Source organism: Thalassophryne amazonica, chromosome 22 (assembly GCF_902500255.1).
Source record: "Thalassophryne amazonica chromosome 22, fThaAma1.1, whole genome shotgun sequence".
Classification (NCBI taxonomy): domain Eukaryota; kingdom Metazoa; phylum Chordata; class Actinopteri; order Batrachoidiformes; family Batrachoididae; genus Thalassophryne; species Thalassophryne amazonica.
Window position 1 is genome coordinate 26,840,296 of NC_047124.1, and position 17,782 is coordinate 26,858,077.

Here is a 17,782-nt window from a genome sequence, read left to right on the forward strand (position 1 = left end):
TAAGATAGCTGGATTAGAAGGGGACTGAATGATGGAGCAAGCCGGCATCCTGAGAAAGTTTATCCAGGGGGTGAGGGCCATGAGCGTGGGGGACGACGAGAGGGGACAGGACAACTTCGGCAGCGACTTTCTGGTGGGTGAAAACATTCCATTCTTTCACCTTTTGGGTTCGTCAGGAGGTGAGACGGGAGCGGCCACACTCTTCCTGCCGTTTCCAGCCCTTACATGGCGGCCGAGCATTGTCTCCCTAAAGCACAGACACAACACCGGCTCCTGCTGCTTTTCCTCTTTTTAAATAACACAACAACAAATCAGAACTCATTTACCTCACTTTCCAGTCCTGGCCTGATTCTTGAGTGTGTGTGTGTTTGTGTGTTTTCTCCACTGCTTGGAAGATAAAGTGTAATCTGCTTGGTGTCATTTCTCATCTGTCTGATTTAATTGTCTGATAATCACTAACCACTAAATATTCAAGAACTCATTTTCGTTACACTGCAACGATTATCTCCTGCAGTTTGCCCAGGATTAGCCCAGATTTACCCAAACTAAGGGTAAATAAATGTGTATTGTATGACATCATATTAGAAGTGTGACAATACCACCTCAGGTATCGTGATATTGAATCGTATCATTTCAAAATGAGCATCGCGATATGTCTGTGGACGGGTAGCGCCCCAGCGCCCCCTGGTGGCCGGTGAAAACATCGCCGAATTCAGTGCAAATGCATGTGATTTGGTCACTTTTCAAAGAGGTCAGACTCGTCCATGAAGTCAGTTTAATGTACAATGGTTCATTTCAGGTCAGCTTGGTGTATAAATGTCATCATTCCAGGCAATGATAGCTTTCAGATGGCTGATAGAAGCAAGCTAGATACAAGACAAACATACAGCCCGAGCGTGAGTTCATTAAGTGGCCAGTCGTGGGGGTAGGAATTCTCGCCTTCGGATTTGCCACTTCGCCAGAAGTGACGTGTGCCCGCCCTCATTCATTGCGATTCTGTTAAAATTTACTGCTCAGTTCAGTGTTTTGTCATTACCCATAATCCCATGTGGCATTACAGAGCGTGCACACAAAATTGTTGGAAGAGTTTGAGTTTAAAGTAGACCTGCATTGAAATAAATGCAGTCAGATCTTTGGACCATAAAATGACTTATATTTACACATAAGATCCTTCTGAATGTAGTAAAGTAAATCTGCAAACCCAGATCTGTCATTCAACGGAGAAATCTTCATTTAAAAAATGACAAATTTACAGCTAAAATTTAGCTCTTCGCAAAACTACGGAAGGATCGACTTTTTTTAAAACTTCATATTGTCTTGCGGTACGTTTGAGTACACATTTCTTTTATTTTTGATGAAAATGATTTTTGGGGACTTTTTCATCCGCCATTTGATTGAGTGGTGTCTCATTGAAAATCTACTGTCTTTAGCCTCCGGTGTTACCGTTGCGGGGTGCAGATGCGGGACCCGCAAAGAATCTAAGTCATTAAAAAGATACAAATCTCTCAGCGACCACGGAGCTCTGCGTCTCCGATTACCGAGGCCGTGCGGCGCTGCGGATTTTGCCGCAAGAAGTCTGTCCTTGCGGGCAACAGGTGTCACCGGCCGCTTCGCATCAAAACAGCGAGCATAGTCTCTGGACTTGTTGCCAAGTTGGCCGCACCTCCATTCAGTAGAATGGGAGGTGGTGCCGGCTGCACAGCAGACACGGGGGCGGTGTGAGTGGCCCGCTGCGGCTTTACCGAGCCCGCAGACTCGGTAAACGCATCAGAGGCAGTGAGAGCAAGGCGTCAGGGAAGAACGTCGCCTGCTGTCGATGTCGCCGCTGATCTGAGCATGCAGAGCTGTATCTCGCATTCATTGCAGCTTACTTTTGGATGTTGAAACCAGGATGTGTATAACAGTAACATTACTAACAGATAAAATCAATTTCAATACGGGATCGGCCTGAAGGCGCTAGTGCTCCGTCTTCTGTCGCATGCCACTGCAATGTCCCGGATGTACAAACAGTTTTTGCAGAGGGCCAAATTTTAGCTGCAAATTTGTCATTTTTAAACAAAGATTTCTCTGCTGAATTACAAATTTTGGCTTGCAGATTTACTTTGCTGCATTCATAAGGGTCTTATAAATACATATCAGCTATTTCTTTCTGAGATCTGACCACATTTATTTCAATGCAGGTCTACTTTAATATTGCAAGAAGATCTTATGGGAATATGACTGTGACAAGTTTTTTATTCGGCACACAAAATATTCAAATAGAAAAAAATGAACAATTCCACAAACAAACACAGACAAAACTAGTGAGTCCGAAAGGGTGTGGGCTGAAGCAAAGCTTATTAGCTCCCACCCCTGCTAGTACAAGTCCAACAATTCTAATCAGTCATATTTTCAAAAATATAAATTTACTACTACATGTCGACACACAGACATACACATCAATATACTATTCACTTATAATTATATTTATATAGTACCAGATCACAAGAAAGTCGAATCAAGGCACTTTACGCCAGTAAGGACTAACCTTACCAACCCCCAGAGCAAGCACTAGGCAACTGTGGTGAGGAAAAACTCCCTATAAGGAAGAAACCTCAAGCAGACCAGGCTCTTGGGGGTGACCCTCTGCTTGGGCTGTGCCATATATACCTATATACATACGTATATACTTTACAAACATAAATATATACATACATATACACAGTCACTTATATACATATACACCTACCCATATCTATATATCTACATACGCATACACATACCCACACATTCAAATATACAATAAGTCCCACTTATAAATTGAACATTCCATATAAATCAAATTATATTTGCTTCTTTATGATACTTAGACATAACGTTCTTTTTGAATAGTTTCTTAAATCTCACTAAGGTACTACTCATTCTAACCTCTGTTGAACATTTGTTCCATTTCCTCACCCCAACCACAGACACACAAAAACCCTTTACATTTGTTCTTACTGGTGGTTTCATAAAAATTGCACAACCTCTTAAACTATATCTGGATTCCCTCAATCGGAACAGACTCTGGACGTCTCGGTAAGGCTTGGTTTTTCGCTCGAAATAAAGTTTGAATTGTAATGTAATCGACCAAATCAATGAATTTTAATAAATTTAAAGACACAAACAGAGAATGAGTTGGTTCACGATATTGTTTATTGCAGATGATTCGTATGGCTCGTTGTTGCAAAAGGAATATTGGATTGGTATTTGATTTGTAAGTGTTTCCCCATGACTCAACACAATATGTCATATATGGTACCATCAGAGAATGATATAAAGTAAGTAACCCTTCTTGCGGCAGTAGGTCTTTGGCTTTATCCAAAATGGCTATAGTTTTTGACAATTTTGATTTCACATAATTTATATGTGGTTTCCAGCTAAGTTTATTATCAATTATAACACCTAAAAATTTATTCTCTGTTACTAACTCAATTTCCTTATTGTTTATAGTTAAATTTTTACATTTGGGTGCCTGTTTATTTCCAAATATAATACATTTAGTTTTCCCAAGGTTGAGTGACAACTTATTAGCGTCAAACCAAACCTTAAATTTTTCCAGTTCTTTCTCCACTATGTCCAGAAGCTGTTCAAGATTTTCACCGCTACAGAACACAGTTGTATCATCCGCAAAAAGGACACATCTCAGTGAACTCGACACCCAACTTATATCATTTATATAGATTATAAACAACAAAGGACCCAGCACTGAGCCCTGCGGCACCCCACATGTGACATCCCTGAGTTCAGAATTTGTATTATTGAATTGAACATACTGAAATCTGCCTTGTAAATAACTAGCTATCCATTCATATGCCAGACCTCTGATTCCATATTTCTGCAGTTTACTTAATAGTATTCCATGGTGTGCCTTAGACTGCCCATAATAAAAGGCCACTCTGAAAGGTGCAGTTTTATCACACAGCACAATGCCACAGATGTCGCAAGATTTGAGGGAGCATGCAATTGGCATGCTGACAGCAGGAATGTCAACCAGAGCTGTTGCTCGTGTATTGAATGTTCATTTCTCTGCCATAAGTCGTCTCCAAAGGCGTTTCAGAGAATTTGGCAGTACATCCAACCAGCCTCACAACCGCAGACCACGTGCAACCACACCAGCCCAGGACCTCCACATCCAGCATGTTCACCTCCAAGATCGTCTGAGACCAGCCACTCGGACAGCTGCTGAAACAATCGGTTTGCATAACCAAAGAATTTCTGCACAAACTGTCAGAAATCGTCTCAGGGAAGCTCATCTGCATGCTCGTCGTCCTCATCGGGGTCTCGACCTGACTCCAGTTCGTCGTCGTAACCGACTTGAGTGGGCAAATGCTCACATTCGCTGGCATTTGGCACATTGGAGAGGTGTTCTCTTCACGGATGATGCGAAGGAGATGTGTTGCACTGCATGAGGCAAATGGTGGTCACACCAGATACTGACTGGTATCACCCCCAATAAAACAAAACTGCACCTTTCAGAGTGGCCTTTTATTGTGGGCAGTCTAAGGCACACCTGTGCACTAATCATGGTGTCTAATCAGCATCTTGATATGGCACACCTGTGAGGTGGGATGGATTATCTCAGCAACAGAGAAGTGCTCACTATCACAGATTTAGACTGGTTTGTGAACAATATTTGAGGGAAATGGTGATATTGTGTATGTGGAAAAAGTTTTAGATCTTTGAGTTCATCTCATACAAAATGGGAGCAAAACCAAAAGTGTTGCGTTTATATTTTTGTTGAGTATAGTTAGAGACTTTCTGAATCCATATTGTTCTTCACAAATGATATTATGCTTCAGTAAATAATCATTTAATCTTTTAGCAAATATTTTTTCCAAAATTTTGGAAAATTGTGGCAGGAGTGATATAGGTCTATAATTAGAAAATGTGTGTTTGTCACCAGTAAACAGAGGAATTACTTTGGCTGTTTTCATTTGAGAAGGAAATTTACCAGTACTTAGTGACATATTGCAAATATAATTGAACGGTTTTACTATACAATCAATAACTTTTTTTAATAAAGCCATATCCAAATTATTAAAATCAGTCGATTTCTTTCTTTTTGAACCATGAACCAGATCAAGTATTTCCCTTTCATGAGTACCACCAATGAACATTGAAACAGATTTGTTAAACGTTGAATTATTTACCCAGAAGTTATTAGTTGATGAGTCAATTTTACTGGCAAGATTTTTACCCACATTAACGAAGTATTCATTAAAGTGTTCAGCAATAGACTCGTTATCAATCGTGATGTAGTTGTTACTCTGAAAAAATGAAGGATAATCTCTAGTTACTCTATTCTTTTTTACTATTTCATTTAATATGTTCCATGTGTTTTTGATGTTATTTCTATTTTTGACAAGTAACTCATTATAATATGTTTTTTTACTGAGTCTCATGATATTGATTAACTTATTCTTATATGTTTTATACTTACTTTCAGCTTCCTTAGTTCATAGTTTTATGAATTGTTTATATAGTACATTTTTCTTTTTACATTCCCTCTGAAGTCCCTTAGTTATCCATGGTTTGTTGCTATATTGATTTCTATATATTTTGTCAACAAATGGACAGTGTTTATTATACAAACTGGAAAAAATGGAAATGAAAGCATCATATGACCTGTCAACATCATCAACAAAAACATCTGACCAATTCTGACTTGATAAATCCTCCCTTAAATTATCAATTGTTTCAGGTGTTACTTTTCTACTCATGAATTTGATATTGCTTCGATACATACAACAACCCTCCAATGCAAAGACTGAGAAAACTGGCAAGTGATCACTGATATTACTGACCAGTAGTCCCCCACTAAGATTACCGGATATAACGTTAGTTAAAATATTGTCAATGAGAGTTGTTGTATCCATAGTTATTCTGCTAGGATGAATGATGGTTGGAAACAGTCCTAAACAGTACAAGGTGTTTATAAATGAGGTAATTTGTGGATGATTGTGAGGGTTTAAAAAATCTATATTGAAATCTCCACAGACAAATAAATGCTTATTTCTGTTGATTTTGTTGTACATTCCTAAGATAATGTCTTCAAAGGTGTCAATATTTGTCCCAGGAGCTCTGTAAATGCAACTAACAATTATGTTTTTGGAGTTTATACATGTAATTTCTATGGTAACACATTCCATGATGTTGTCCACTGTAAATGACATGTTGTTTATGAGTTTACAGTTATAATCTGACCTTACAAACAATACAACGCCTCCGCCCCTTCTCGTCTGCCTATTAACCAGGAACAATTCATAACCATCAAGATATACCAGATCTTTATTATCCTCATTTAACCATGTTTCTGAAATTGCAATAACTGAAAAACGTTTTTTGGATGTTTTCAAACAATCATTAATAGTGGACAGATTACGAGAAAGACTTCTGCTGTTGAAATGTATAATTGAAAAATCTTCATCATTGATTTTATAATTTTTGAATTGTTCTTCTGTAAAATATTTGCACTGTCTCACAATATTCTCACTGAAAAAGGTATCAGGATCATTTTCAGATTCGAAGGGGTGGTTAGCAGAGTTATTATAATTAAATGTATCTAGACAGAGCTCCTGGGCAGAAATAAACGGATCATTATCCTTAGTCATTATGTCTCTCTTGTCTCCGGGTGTAGATGATGTGGATGAGTGGTTTGCTCCAGTCTGCATCATGGTGCTGTGATGTGTTTGAGTCCTCATACCTATTGTTCATATTTGTCCAGCTCCTCGATGTTCCTTATTGCCATAACCTTTGCTTGTTCAGGTGATCCGTTCAGTTTGATGAATATTTTACAGTTTGAAGTCCATGTGTGCTGGATTTTTCCCTGTTTCTGTAAGAAGCGTGCTTTCCTGGCGATGTCGGCATTCCGTTTGGTGAGATGTTCATTGATGAATACGTTTGTCCCTTTCAGTTTTCTTCCTTGTTTTAACAGTGCTGTTTTGTGTTTTCTGTTGATGAATCTCATGATGACGGTTCGTTTATCACCGTCATTTCTCCGGCCAGAGGGTGGCATGCTTCAATGTTATTTAAATCCATTTCTATACCTTTAGATAGGAGGAAATCAGCAACCTGTTTTTCCACAGAGCTGACCTCCTGTTCACTGGGATCCCCTCCGCTCTCATCTGTTACCCGCCCGTGCATAGGACCGTGGTTTGATGTGAAGACCTGTGATGATGACGTCGTTAATTCTGGTGTACTGCTCCAATTCAGCCACTCTATTTTCCAGCTGCACCAGATGCCGGTCTTTCTCGGCGTTCTGGAGCCGTAATGCCTTCACCTCCTCCACCAGATCCATGATTGATTTCTGTTGCTGCTTCACAACAGAAATCTCCTCTGATAGAAAGTCCAGAGATTTTTTAATATCGTCACCTTCCTCCGCTGTCAGAACCTTCTTAGGGCCCCATGGTTGGCTTATGAGCAGCTTGTCGATCGCCGATGTTAACAGCCTGCGTTGTTTGTCACCGGGATGGATCTGCACTGCGCTGGTGCCAAGCGCGGACGGCCTCGGTGTTTCCACGCTGATGGTATCCGCGGTGGCTGCACGAGGCCTCGGGGAAGCGGCACTCGTGACGTGCGGCTTTAATGACGCAGTGCGCGGCCCTCAAGTGAATTCACCACGTTGGGCGGGCCTCGGGACGTTGTTGCTGTCCAGTCGCGGGCTAAGTTGCCGGTTGAGGTGGTATTCCCACTGTCCAGGGTTGGCAAACAACCGGCGTGGCAGATGGCAACTACAAACACCACCTCTGAAAACTCAGGTACCAATCTTTTGCAGCTCGCTCTGACGACACGCAGCTCTCTAGTTACGACACGCAGCTCTCTGACTGACACGCAGCTCCTCTGACTGCTCTAAGATCACCAAAGCAAAGAGACAAACTGCAACAGTCAATAGTACATTTTTGCTCAAATAATAGGGAACCGCAGTCTTGTTTGAACCACTGCATGATATTGCGGGATTCGACCACTTTCGGGGACAGCCTCCACAAACACAGCTTCACTTCTAACAGATAAATAGTGTACTGTTTTGTTTTTGGCTGCAATCACCAAAGCAGTCGCGAAAAGTGCAGGGTTTATTTTTTTCGCTTTCCAGTGGAGACGGGAAGACAAGGCAAATGGGAGAGGTCATGTCGCTAAGTTTTAGCCTACACACCTTGACATAGTAGCTGTGGTCTCTCGCCTGCACAACCGCCTTGACGTGTTTGAGCTCCAGGTCATAAACAAACTGCAGCACATCTTTCCACTGCATCATCACTTTTCTTTGTATTTTCACATTGTTTGCAGTGTAATCTGCCCAAAAACTCAGAAAGTGCCATGTTCCTGGTGGGGACAGATGAGGGCAGTCCCCGGAAGTAGAAGTATTGCGACATATGCATCATATTTACCCCTTTAGTGCCCACTCTCAAACAAGACCATGATGCCCAATACCCACAGAAAGAACAAACAACTCAGAGTAAACGGAATGGCCTCTAACACAAACTTTTATGATTTTGTGTGTGCCATATTGCATTATGGGTAATAGCAAAATGCTGAATGATCTCTTGAAGAACAATAGCATAATTGATTTAAAAGACAGTCACTATTGATAAGGTACCATATTCCACTGCTTCGTATGGCATCCAATAACAAACTGTTGTGATTGTATGGCTTCCAAAGTGAAACCGCGCTGAAACCCCGCAACACAAAGAGGAACATCATGGTGTGGAAGCTGGACACATAGGAAAAAAGAAAGAGACCCTTCAGCAGTTGTTCATGTATTTTCTATTAATATATAAATATGTTATGTAAATAAAGATACAAAACAATATTTTAACACTCGGTATAAAAGTCAGCCTTCAAATCTGGTATAAATGTAATTTTTCTTGTCCACAATTTGTGTGCAGAAATAGTCATCATCCATTTTCTTTTCAAAGATGAAAGTGAACATTTCCGCTGGAGAACCATCTTCATAATCACCTTCCCAGCTACAAAGGTTCTTCAGGGTTTTAGTTTGGTCCTCTTTGTCCATGGAAATTTTTTAATTCATAGCAAAAACAAACAAGCATATTTTATGTAACTCAAATGTTTTTATGTTGTTGATGTTGTTAAAATTCAAACTTTTGGGTTGTTCTGAAAATATTTTTTGGTTTACATGTATTTCTCATTACAGACACCATGTTTTTGTAAAATTCTCATTAATTATTCTGACTAAATATAAATTTCCTACCGAGGTCTCTCCAGACCTCAGGGTATATCTTGGGGTTACAGTGGTGGAGAAGATGGCTGAAAATCTTGATAAGATCGCAGTGATACACATTTTCTAATACTGTTGACAACCCCGGGGCCGACCTTGCTGTGGATGTGATTTGAGTATAATAGCTTAAAATCAACACAAAAGGTGACGAGAAAAAAGAATGATGCTACAATAGTCATAAATGGGAGCTATCTAGAAACATTTTCCCACATTTTAAAAGAGAAATGCATTTCTGACAAGTACCTTATAAATTGTTTTATTATTTAATCATTTAGCCTAATACTCCCGGTGTCGCAGACCGAACAGTCCGCCCCTAAAAATCTTGCATCTTGCACATGCGTCATTTCGGAGCTCAGCAACGCCTCTGAGATGGAGTCTCTTCCCCAAAAGCAATCAAATGGATTAATGTGGTTATTATCCATCAGATGATAAAGGTAAAACCTCTTAAATCATTCTAAAGTCAGTTTTCAAGCAGAACGAGGCAGTTTAAGCAGAAACTCTGCGAAATTCCGGTGACTCTTTGAAATGACAGACGCACAGTGAACGCATCAGCTAGCAGCTTGTTTAGTACTTACAAAGTATTATACATAGTGTATAAGATCAGTAATGGTTTTACATGAGCAAAATAATCTGCAGTGTACCCTGCACTGAAGAAAAACTCTGAGCTGTGGTTCTTCACCTTTTTACAGCAACAAACGCTGCATCCAGACATTTAGCATTCTTCATAAAACTAGCGTAAAATGGTTAGTTACCTCATTAAATATGTTGTAAACAGTCAATGGTGATGGAATCACGCAGTGAAATCACTGTCTGCCACCCTGAAATCTCTTAATGCCAAATTATTATGATCTATTAAAAACCAGAGCTTCCTGAGTTCTCATCTCCAACTTCCAAGTCCGAATGCAGTCAATCCTCGAGTCCGAGTTGAAGTCTGAATCATCCGTGACCAAATCCAAGTCGAGCTCCCTGGATTCAGTCCAGATCTGTTAAACTGGTCACTTTATGATTTTTGCTACTGTTCAGCTGCATCCCCGCTCACCTTGTTTTCTCCACTGGGGGGCACTGTCACGCACAGTACTGTAAAGTAAATACTTTATTTGCACTTTTTCAGCCATTTCAGCTGCACAGTGGCGGCAAGTGCTTCACCCGTGTCCAGAGTCCGCATCCACCGCCCCATGTACTCTGTTGTGTGCACATATCACTGAATGTGTTTGTGTGCTTGTAATTAACGAAACAAAAACTGCAACATTTAATTGTTCCAGCGTCTGTATTTATGCCGTCAAGGAGTCACATCTTCTGTATTTAAGCCTCTGTTTGCTTTGCATCACAAATGCAAAAGGGCTTTTACTGTTCTTCAAAAAAGGACAGAAATCTGAGTTTTGACTGGCAGTTTTTTTTTTTTTTAATTAACCATCATGGTGAATTCACAAGCCTCGGCCACATCATTCGGCATATGCAGGGGCGGTGAGGGTTAGGGAGATCCCTGCATTTGAGTGCACATATTTCTCTTGTTTGAATCAGTCAGAAGCATGCAGACGTGTGAATTAGAACGAGCCCGAACAAGTGCTTAAACCGGTGTTCCAGTTATATACCCGTATAGTGATTATTTACAAATGGTGATTTCAAAGTGGTGTTGAGATAGTGCACTGCCCACCGCTAGTCACTTCATTGATTTAACACAGTGGTTTTCACAACCCGCCCTCAAGTACCACCTATCCTACACAGTTTCCCATTAATCCTGCCACAAGCTGATTAGCAGCCATTCAGACAATAAAAAATGCCTGATTCATGAAGACAGTTGTCATAACAGCTGTGCTCCAAGCTCATACTTTTTTTTGCAGAGTTGGACATTTTTGTATCAAGTGTCAAAACATTTCAGTCCCGCTTGCTAAATGGTAGGGCTGAAACGATAAGTCGAATATTCGATGACAAAAATTGATCGGGGGCAAAAGTTCTGTGGCCTTGAATCTTCGTTTAACGTTGTAGTACATATGCCAGGCCTGTGTGTGGTGCTGTAACATCCCCAGAAAAAAACAACAGAAGAAGAATACAGCGTGCCTCAGGGGCCGTGTAACAGCTAATAACTTAGCCCTTAAAGCTACTGCTTTCCAATGTGACACAGAGTAAATAAAGCCTTTTAAGAGAAAGAGGATCCACACTGATCAGACTTACTGCACATTTAAAGTGAAGCGGTGTGTTTGTCTATTTTTAAAAACACACAGCCTGCTCGAGGTGGTCAGCGACTATTGACCCAACAGCCGGGTACCCACAGTCGAAGCCAGCTGCTGTCTGTTTTGTTCAGACTTGCACTGAGTGTTTTGCTTTTTAATTTTCGCTTTTTTGGGGCAACACACAATGCTAAACAAACACGGTAGCTTAAAACAAAAACAGTGACTGTGAGGCTTGCATGTTTCAATCTCCAGCTGAAATGCATCTGCTGAATCGCAGAGAAAGAGGGATTAAAAAAAAAATCACGTAGAGACCCAGTCCACCAGCCTTTAAAACAAACAAACAAACAAACTCAAAATGGTTAAATTTTACAAGTTGGAAAAAAAAAACGGAACATAAAGCCACATCCCATCGCCATTTCAGCAAAACGGCAACACTTTGGCACAGCAACATTGTGCCATTGCTTAGGGGGAGAGCCCTGGACTATTGATGTTGTTTAAAAAATGCAAAAGTACTTTTTATCCGATTAATTCGATTAATTGCCAGAATAATCGATAGAATACTCGATTACTAAAATAATCGATAGCTGCCGCCTAGTTAAATGTGAATGGTGTCAGCTAATTTGCAGACTTGCAAGAAAATCCACATGTTATTCTAAAATGAAAGACAATGCAAAATTTATAAAAAAAAAAACCGTTGAGTGGTTAAAAATAAAAGTGTTGTTGTCTGAAGTAACACATATTTTGTGTTGCTTTGATCCCTAACCCACAGCCATGGTTGTACAGAGTCCCTCGCAGTGTCATTGCAAATGTTGTGCATTTCGAGAGAATGTGCACTCGATGTACTACATTGCACGCTCATTTTGCTAAATTGGTTCCCTCATTTACGATATTGGTGTGCACAATTTACTATACTGTGTTTCTTGTTTTACTATATTGTGCTCTTGTTTGGGTATATTGTGTGCACAATTATTGTGATCTCATTTTACAGGAGTGTGAGCTCATTTTACTACAGTAATTTTTAGGGCTCCATTAAAGGGAACGTGCACACGTTTATTAATTTGAGGGTTCAATTAAAGGAAAACGTGCACATTTTATAAAATATCACTATAAGTGACCTCTCCCGGGTTACGCATTGTTAACTCACGCCACATAACTGTGATTTGTGTTACAAAGAAATCGAAGTGAATTACCTGCGACAGGAGTGGTGGTGCAAAAAAAAGCATGTGATCTGTTATGTTAAATGACATTGGCAAAAAAAGTGTCTCTATGTGTTGAATTTACTGAGGCTAATCTTGTATTCAGTGTCAGAATGGTTAAGTACAGTCACCAACAAACACTCCTTATCTACTCCCTACTTCATGGAAGGTGCTTGCCGGAGCTTGCAACATTCTTTCTTGGTCGATTTCATAACAAATTGTCCTGGATTTAAACTGCAGCTTCTACTGACTCTTCTACACAGTTTGAAAATCATAGCATTTTTTTTGAAAAAAAAAAAGCCTTCTGTCCTCTCCATTGTCTAACAAATTCTGACAACGTGTGATTTGGATAAATGTGCATGTGTGTCTCACTCGTGTGTGCTCATGATTTGGTGCGTGATGCATTTGTGAACCTGCATTCAGAAAATGGGGAGATTGTTGTGTGGGCCGCTGAAGAGGAGGTACTGCTGGCCCACCACCACAGAGGGCACCCTGCCTGGAGTGCGGGCTCCAGGCACCAGAGGGCGCTGCCGCCTCACAGGAGCAGCCGGGGTGACAGCTGTCACTTATCACCTATGACAGCTGTCACCAATCATCTGATCTGCATCGGTATATCATCAAGACGTCATCTCCACCTCTTTGGCCGAGATATCGCTCTACCGAGGAGGTAACGTACTCAGCCAATGTGTGTCTTGACAATAATACTTTGTTGCTTGTGTGTTGATAGCAGATAGTGAGTAGTACAGCTGGAGACTGTATTGGACTGTTTGGATAAGTACTCACACTCCTGCACTCCCACCTTCCCCTCACCCCTCCCACCTCCCCGGAAGCATACATAAGCCCTCCAGAGCCGTACGGGGGTTGTGTGGAGACCGTGCTCGGACTTTCTTAGCAGTGTTCGCTCGTCTTCGCACAACGTCCCGTCATGTACGCGACTGATTGCTAGCAAAATAGCTTATGTGATAAATCTGCTTCGCGGTGAGGCACGCGCATTGGGCTACAGCGCTCTGGGAGCAAAATTCACGGCTCTTCAGACATATGATGGGTTTGTGAGGGAGTTCAGAAACAGTGTTCGATCACCCAAATAGAGGAGAGACCGCTTCAGCCGTGCTGCTGTCAATGAGACAGGGGCGCCGGAGCGCAGCTGCTTATGCAGTCGACTTCCGCATCGCGGCTGCGAGGTCCGGCTGGAATAGCACTGCCCTCCGCGCCGCCTTCGTAAACGGACTGTCGTTGGTCCTGAAGGAGCACCTGGTGGCTAAGGACGAACCGCGGGATTTAGACGGGCTTATTGATCTCGTTATACGATTAGACAATCGGTTAGAAGAACGCCGTCGGGAACGAGACGAAGGCATGGCCGGGCACGCGCCGTCCCTCTCCCTTCCAGCTCCGACCGAGCTCCGCCCTCCCCATGCTCCACGGCCTCTACGCTCCGTGTGGTTACAGCTCCCCCTGCTGATGAAGCTATGGACACGAGCAGGGCCACATTTAGACCACCGGATAGACAGAGGAGGCTGGTCCGCGGAGCGTGCTTTGTTTGTGGCTCGATAGAGCATCAAGTGAGGGACGGCCCCGAGCGGTTAAACACCAACGCCCGCCCCTAGAAACTGGGCTAGGGGTGGGGCCAAGACATTCACGTGGGACACACCCATATTGCCACACGACTCCCAGTTACAATCCTTTATGAGGATTTAACCCTTCAGGCCCCAGCACTGGTGGACACGGGCTTCTGAAGGGAATTTGCTAGACAGCAAATGGGCCAGGGAGGCAGGCTCCCTCTGGTGGCACTTACTTCACCTGTGCAAGTACGGGCACTAGATGGCTCCCTACTCCCTTTAATCACACATAAGACACCTCCAGTAAAATCTGGTGTTGTCAGGGAACCACCGGGAGGAGATCGAGTTTTTTGTGACTCCTGCCACCTCCCGTGTGATTCTCGGGTTCCCCTGGATGGTAAAACACAATCCCCGGATCGATTGGCCGTCCGGGGTAGTGGTTCAGTGGAGCGAGACCTGCCATCGGGTATGTTTAGGTTCCCTCGGTTTCCTCCCGGTTCCCAGGCTAGGGAGGAGTCAGAGTCCCGCCCAATCTCGGGACGGTGCCGGTGGAGTACCATGACCTTGGTGGATGTGTTCAAGTAAGGATCTGGCGCTCACCCTTCCCCCGCACCGCCCGTACGATTGTGCCATTGATTTGGTTCCAGGCGTTGAGTTTCCCGTCCAGCAGGCTGTACAACCTCTCACGACCGGAGCGCGAATCAATGGAGACCTACATCCGGACTCTTTAGCTGCCGGGTTGATCCGGAATTCCACCTCCCCGATGGTGCAGGGTTTCTTTTTTGTGGGGAAAAAGGATGGCGGACTATGTCCATGCATTGATTACAGGGGGCTGAATGAAATCACGGTTCGTAACCGATACCCATTGCCCTTGTTGGATTCAGTGTTCACGGGCCCCTGCATGGAGCCCAAATGTTCACTAAGCTAGATCTTAGAAATGCGTATCACCTGGGTTCGGATCCGGAGGGAGACGAGTGGAAGACGGCATTTAACACCCCCTTAGGTCACTTTGAGTACCTGGTCATGCCGTTCGGTCTTACAAACGCCCCCAGCGACGTTCCAAGCATTGGTTAATGATGTCTTGCGGATTTCCTGCACCGATTCGTCTTCGTATATCTGGACGATATACTCATCTTTCTCTTTCTCCGGATCCTGAGACCAGGACGTCAGGTCCTGCAGCGGTTGTAGAGAACCGGCTGTTTGTGAAGGGCGAGAAGTGCGAGTTCCACCGCACTTCTTTGTCCTTCCTGGGGTTTATCATCTCCCCTAACTCCGTCGCTCCTGATCCGGCCAAGGTCGCGGCGGTGGAGAGACTGGCCCCAACCCACCAGCCGTAGGCAGCTGCAACAGTTCCTCGGCTTTGCAAATTTCTATAGGAGGTTCATTAAGGCTCAAGTCAGGTAGTTAGCCCCCTGACAGCCCTGACCTCTCCAAAAGTCCCCTTCACCTGGTCGGATCGTTGCGATGCCGCGTTCAAGAGGTTGAAACGGGCGCTTCTCGTCGTACTGCCCCGTTCTGGTGCAGCCCGATCCTAGTCGCCAGTTTGTGGTTGAAGTGGACGCCTCGGACTCAGGGATAGGAGCTGTGCTTTCCCAGAGCGGAGAGACCAATAAGGTCCTTCACCGTGGTGCCTATTTTTTCCCCGCAGGTTGACCCCGGCCGAACGGAACTATGACGTCGGCAATCGAGAACTCCTTGCGGTGAAAGAGGCTCTTGAAGAGTGGAGACATCTGTTGGGGGAACGTCCGTGCCATTCAACGGTTTTCACTGACCACCGGAACCTGGAGTATATCAGGACCCGCCAAGCGGCTGAACCCCAGGCAAGCCCGCTGGTCCTGTTTTCTTCGGCCATTTGACTTCCGGATCACCTACCGTCCCGGGACCAAAAACCAGAGATCGGATGCCTTGTCCCCGGGTACATGAGATGAAGTCAAACGGAGTTGTCGGATCCACCGGAACCATCATCCCGGAGTCCGCTATCGTGGCCACACCCTCACCTGGACGTAGAGAGAACCGTCCGGGGAGGCCCTGGCCGAAGCCTGGACCCCGGAACTGGGCCGAAGAAAGACTTTACGTTCCACCAGAGCCCGGGCTGCAGTCCTGGACTTCTGTCACGGCTCCAAGTTCTCCTGTCATCCAGGGGTGCGAAGAACCGTGGCAGTTGTCCGGCAGCGCTTCTGGTGGGCGTCCCTAGAGGCCGACGTCCGGAGATTATATCCAGGCCTGCACCACCTGCGCCAGGGGCAAGGCTGAACCACCGTAGGGCATCGGGATTGCTCCAGCCGCTGCCCGTGCCTCATCGCCCCTGGTCCCACATTGGCCTGGATTTTGTCACGGGCCTCCCGCCGTCCCAGGGCAACACTACCATCCTCACGATAGTGGACCGATTCTCCAAGGCGGCCCACTTCGTGGTCCTCCCCGAAGCTCCCGACTGCCCAGGAGACAGCGGACCTCCTGGTCCACCACGTCGTCCGGCTGCATGGGATTCCAACAGACATCGTCTCCGATCGCGGTCCCCAGTTCTCCTCGCAAGTCTGGAGGAGCTTCTGCCGGGAACTGGGGGCCACGGTGAGTCTCTCATCCGGGTATCATCCCCAGACCAACGGGCAAGCAGAACGGGCTAATCAGGAGGTGGAACGGCCCTGCGTTGCGTGACGGCCCGCGCACCCCGGCGGCCTGGAGCACCCATTTGGCCTGGATCGAGTATGCCCATAACAGCCAGTGTCGTCAGCCACCGGCCTCTCCCCTTTTGAGGTGTGTCTGGGGTACCAGCCCCCTTTGTTTCCGGTGGTTGAGGGAGGAGGTCGGTGTGCCCTCGGTCAGGCCCACCTGCGGAAGTGCCGTCGGGTGTGGCGTGCCGCCCGTTCTGCTTTGCTAAGGGCCCGGATGAGGACGAAAGCCCATGCAGACCGTTGGCGGACCCCCGGCCCCTGCGTATCGGCCAGGGCAGGAAGTGTGGTTGTCAACAAAGGACATTCCCCTCAAAGTGACTCACCCAAACTGCAGGATCGGTACATCGGTCCATTCAAGATCCTCAAGGTCATCAGTCGCAGCCGCAGTGCGGCCGGAAGCTGAAGCCTCACTGCGGATCCATCCCGTTTTCCCATGTGTCCCGGATAAAGCCGCATCACAACCTCACCCTCTGTACTCCGGGTCCGGCACCACCTCCGGCCCGGATCATCGATGGCGAGCCGGCTCGACTGTGCGCCGGCTCTTGGATGTCCGTAGGATGGGCCGGGGCTTCCAGTATTTGGTGGACTGGAGGGGTACGGACCTGAAGAACGCTCCTGGGTGAAGAGGGAGACTCATCTGGACCCGGCCCTCCTGGCCGATTTCTACCCGCCGCAACCCGGACAAGCCTGGTCGGGCGCCAGGAGGCGCCCGTTGAGGGGGGGGGGGTCCTGTTGTGTGGGCCGCTGAAGAGGTAGGTACGGCTGGCCCACCACCACCAGAGGGCACCCTGCCTGGAGTGGCGGCTCCAGGCACCAAGGGGCGCTGCCGCCCTCACAGGAGCAGCCGGGGTGACAGCTGTCAACTTAGTCACCTATGACAGCTGTCACCACTCATCTGATCTGCATCGGTAGATCAGCAAGACTCATCTCCACCTCT

The 17,782-nt window shown here is 45.0% G+C and overlaps 1 protein-coding gene across 2 annotated transcripts in view; it reads left to right on the forward strand.

The window, feature by feature from the left end:
• LOC117504222 (tyrosine-protein phosphatase non-receptor type 12-like) overlaps positions 1 to 17,782 on the forward strand; it is a 133,505-nt gene that overhangs the window by 392 nt on the left and 115,331 nt on the right. For both annotated transcript variants that reach the window (XM_034163619.1, XM_034163621.1), the window contains exon 1: positions 1 to 133. This exon is cut by the window's left edge and continues 392 nt beyond it. In XM_034163619.1, coding sequence (XP_034019510.1) covers positions 29 to 133 — 105 coding nt within the window. In that variant the 5' untranslated portion in view covers positions 1 to 28. The remainder of the gene's footprint in view (positions 134 to 17,782) is intronic.